Below are 4,642 nucleotides of genomic sequence, written 5' to 3' on the forward strand. Positions count from 1 at the left end.
TGACTGAAATATTATCTTATGTATTCTATAATTAATATTACTTGTATTATTTTAATATTATTTTTAATTTAATATTTTTTATTTAGCAATTAAGTATCATAAAAGTAAATACAGCTATAAATGATGATAGCACTACTTTGTAAAAATTGTATCATTTATACATTTTTCTCAATTTCAATAAATAAGTCAATAAAGTCTATTATTTTAAAATAATAAAAATAATATTATATATTATATTTAGGGTAATGTTAAGATGTACCTTAAAAATTGATGTTAAAAATTAAATAAAAAATATTATCTTAAAAATTGTGCATCGAATCTTATCCTAAAAATTGTGTATCCTAAAAATCCATACTAGTATGTTTTTTAACATTATTATACTAGTATTTAATAACATCATATTATGCATATGAAATGAAAATTTAAACCAAGGCACTAGAAATAAATGACATAAAATTAATTGTAGATTGTTGGTTGTAACTGGGAAGGGTACCCATGTAATCATCATAATATATCTTGTTTATTAAAAAAATAAAAAATAATCGTAAATTGTGATGATATTATAATGTCATTAATATTGGATTGAAATATACAGTTCTACACCACCAAAGTGTTACTAAGAAGAAGAAAAAAGTGAGATATTCAATTAGCCTTAGTCCTAGAACTAAGAAAAAAAGCAAGATTTCCAAATCTTACAAAATTGAAAATCCAAAACATAGTCACAACAATTTCAAAACATGCAATTAATTTCACTAAGATTAACTTTCTCTTGACAAGCACCATCATCTAGAAGCCATTTCTCAAGCAAAGAGAATGGCATAATTTCACTATCACCAATTTGAGGTTTGCTCTCATCTTGAAAAAGTGTAGTAGAATCTGAATTTGAAGAATCAAAATCCTCATAACCAAACAAAGACTCAAAATTCTCAGAAATTGTTGATGACCCTTTTTCAATCCCTTCACTAGAAGCACTTGTTTCATAATTTTGCATCACTTTTGTGTTATTACCATTTGACCCTTTTGGTTTATTTTTCATCCAACCTTTCAACAACCTAGCTATGTTGTCAGCACTTGAAGCATAACACAAAGATTGTGTTTGTGTTTGTGTTGGTTTTGTTGAACAAAAAGAAGCTTCATTAGAAAAGCTAGATTCAAGAGGTGAACATAAGTTGGTAGAAGTGGTTTTTTCTGGTGAAAGAGCTTCACTAAGTGCTTTTTTGGCCATGTGAATGTTGGTTTGAAGTCTTCTTTCCCATTGTCCTCTAGCAATTGGTTGAGAAACTGAGAAATCATCATGTCCTAAACATGATTCAGAAGAAGTACTTGTTTCTAATTTCTTGAGCTTTTTCTTCAAATAAGTGTTCCAATAATTCTTTATGTCATTGTCTGTTCTTTGTGGAAGGTATGCAGCTATTGCAGCCCATCTGTACAATAATCAAACTCATTTAATTTAGAAAAAGCACTTTTCCTAGACAAACAACTCAAAATAACAACTTTGATGAAAAAAAGTAATTAAATCAAAAAAATCTACAATTACAAATTCGTAAGTTTCATCAAGATTTTTGGTGTTTCCGCAATAAACTGTAATTTGAGTTACAACATCAAAAATTTTGAAGTCACTATAATCATGATGTGAACGCGATTTAGGTTACGCGACATGAATTTTTTATTCGATGCGAACACGATTAGGGTTGATTAATTGATATACCTGTTTCCTAAAAGAGCTTGAAGATGGATAATCATTTTCTCCTCTTGATCAGTGAAATTACCCCTTTTGATTCCTGGCCTTAGATAATTTGTCCATCTAAGTCTGCAACTCTTGCTACACCTTAACAAACCTGAAAAACCAAAAGATAACAAATCAAAATCACAACCTTAAAAGAATCAAATTTCCCTTTGATCATCATAGTACAAAACAAAAAGAAATTTGATAAATCTAAACAGAATAAAGACTATTTCAATCTTCATATCATAACATTAAAATAATCAAAATTTCCTTTGATTAATTAAGGTTTAATAAAACAAAACAAAACAAAGGGAAGACTATTTCAAATCTTAACCTTAAAAGAATCAAAGTATCTCTGTTCATTGTCTAACAAAAAAAGACCATAAAAGACAGTTAATTTCAAATCACAAAACTAAAAAAAATCAAACTTTCATTTCATTAAGGTATAATAAAACAAGACAAAACAATTTCTTTTACTAAAATCACAAAAAGAAAAAGACTATTTCAAATCACAACCTTAAAAGAATCAAAGTATATCTTTGTTCATGGTTTAACAAAACAAGACCAAAGAAGGCAGTTAATCTTAAACCAAACATTAAAAAAATCAAACTTTCATTTGATTAAGGTATAACAAAACAGAATAAAACAAACAAAAACAATAACAACAAAACAGCATTTATATGAAAGATTAACAAACTAATTAGTAATTACCAGTATTAGTAGGAACAGCTTTCCAATTTCCAGGACCATGTTCTTGAATATAAGAAACCAAAATGATGTCTTCTTCAGGAGTCCAAGGACCCTTCTTCACACCTTCTTTATCACAACATGGTGGTCTCACCATTTTTTTTCCTTGAATACCCTTTTTCTCTTTTCTCAAAAGAATTAAACTTTCTTCACAAATATACCTTTTTTGTTTGTTTTTCCTCTTACTTGTTAACTTAGGAGTTGTTGTTAAGACAAGAGTCAAAATGAAAGGGTGTATAAATAGGGAAAGAAAGGGTGCAAATAGTCAAAAGTTGAAAGCAAAAGCATTAACTGTTGTCATAAGGTGTAAGAAGAAATTGGAAAAAGTCAGCTCAAAATGGAGTAATAAGCTGTTTTGTGAGTCTCAAAACCGCGTTGTGCATTCAATGTGACTGCACTGGGAAACCTCAAGTGGTGTAGTACTTTTTTTAAGTCTTCAAAAATTTTTAAGCTAGCATTTATGATTATGTGTGAGAGATGAAAGGTGTTGCATGTTGGTGATTTTAGCCAACCCAAAAGTTTATTTTTTTTTCTTTTTCTTATTCTTTGTGCATATACTTTTTTTTTTCCTTATTTTGTATGCTTGTGATTAGTTGTTGAGCTCATCATGGATTTTTAAATAAAGGGTGAAGTTTGATTTTTATTCTCACAAAAAATGATGTAAATTATTTTCATTCTTTGATAAAAATAGACTAGAATAATTGGTCAGTTGGATTACATTACTATGTATATGTTTTTAATTTTCAATATGCTTTCACAATATGGATCACTAGTTAATTTGGAGTTTAATATTTTAGATTTTAACTATGTACTAAATACTCTATTTTTGCTAATAGATTGTGTAAAGAAAATAATATTTAATTTGTATACACCGACTGTGAGTAAATTATTTATATATTTAAATAATTTGTAAATATATTATTTTATGTTTTAGTCTTCATAATTTTATTTTATTTTTAGTTTCTATAAAATTGGTTTATATTAAAATAGATATATATAATATTAAAGAGATTAAAATTAAATATTTTATATATTAAAGAGATTAAAATTATATATTTTACATATTACAGAGAACAATTGTAATATGAATCAATTTTGCAATAGCTAAAAAAATAAAATAAAAAATAATTTACAAATATTTGCAATAATCAAAATTAAATAAATTATTTTGATATGGACTATATAAAAAAATAATAATATACACTATTATAAAATATATATTTTCTAACACACTTTCACCTTGGTTATCATGTCCAACATAATAAAGTATATTTATTTAAGTATTTTTCTTTTATTTTTAAGTCACTTTCAACCACGATTGGAATTTATAACCGTGGTAAAAAGTGACGCTTGGTCATATGTTTGAATCTCAACACCAACAATTCTATTTTTTTTTCAATCACTTTCATCAGGGTTCAAATTCCAACCGTGGTGAAAAGTTGTTTCTTTTTTTTTTTTAATTAAAAATGAATTACATTTCTAAGATATATAACGTTACATGTTCATTCACTTTTGTCATAGACGAACTTCATAATCTATCTCCAAAATTCATCTTCCATTTACATAATTCTATTTCTCCAATAAACCAAACTTGAAAACATAATTTCTTTCATAAACGAAACTCGAAAATATCATTTTTTCATTAACATGTTTCAAAACTCCATTATCTCTTCTCCAACTCGAACGATGCAAGGAAAACATGGATTCAAGTTAATAATGTTTGTTGTTGTTGTGTCGGATAAAATGTTTAGTGATGTTGTTGTTGTATCAGATAAAAAATTTAATGTTGTTGTTGTTGTTGAGATTTAATGTTTAACGATTTTATTGATTTTGTTTTTGTTGTTCTTCTTATTTTCTTGTTGTTGTTGTTTTTATTGTTGCTCTCTATTGATTATGTTTATTGTTGTTTTTGTTGAGATTTGATGTTTAACTATTCTATTGATTTTATTTTGTTGTTGGTGTTGTTGGTGGTGTTCTTCTTCTTCTTCTTCTTCATCTTCTTCTTCTTCTTGTCATTATTGTTGATGTATTAGAAATGTTTAATATTCTATATTGTGATGGAAGTTCTCAATATGGTTAGCCAATGCATGTGACAAAAATGAAAAATTGGATTGAGTGACTTTTTACCATGGTTTGAACCTCCATCTGTGGTGAAAAATGGGTTAACTG

General features: G+C 26.8%; 1 protein-coding gene across 1 annotated transcript; it reads right to left on the reverse strand.

The window, feature by feature from the left end:
- Window positions 1-539: 539 nt before the first annotated feature.
- Window positions 540-2,776, reverse strand: LOC127122202 (myb-related protein 306). The gene is made up of 3 exons (XM_051052581.1): window positions 2,438-2,776; window positions 1,709-1,838; window positions 540-1,424 (listed from the first exon to the last, which is right to left on the reverse strand). The coding sequence occupies exons 1-3, from the start codon at window positions 2,568-2,570 to the stop codon at window positions 731-733; spliced, it is 957 nt and encodes a 318-aa protein (XP_050908538.1). The 5' UTR covers window positions 2,571-2,776; the 3' UTR covers window positions 540-730.
- Window positions 2,777-4,642: the final 1,866 nt, after the last annotated feature.

Source organism: Lathyrus oleraceus, chromosome 1 (genome assembly GCF_024323335.1).
Source record: "Lathyrus oleraceus cultivar Zhongwan6 chromosome 1, CAAS_Psat_ZW6_1.0, whole genome shotgun sequence".
Classification (NCBI taxonomy): Eukaryota; Viridiplantae; Streptophyta; class Magnoliopsida; order Fabales; family Fabaceae; genus Lathyrus; species Lathyrus oleraceus.

Bases quoted from the DNA above. Each gene is read 5' to 3' on its own strand.
- LOC127122202 (XM_051052581.1), bottom strand. From the start codon at position 2,570: ATGGTGAGACCACCATGTTGTGATAAAGAAGGTGTGAAGAAGGGTCCT. The intron at 1,839-2,437 runs GTAATTACTAAT...TTGGTTTTTCAG, and splicing joins AGCTGTTCCTACTAATACTG to GTTTGTTAAGGTGTAGCAAG. The intron at 1,425-1,708 runs GTATATCAATTA...ATTATTGTACAG, and splicing joins CAAGCTCTTTTAGGAAACAG to ATGGGCTGCAATAGCTGCAT.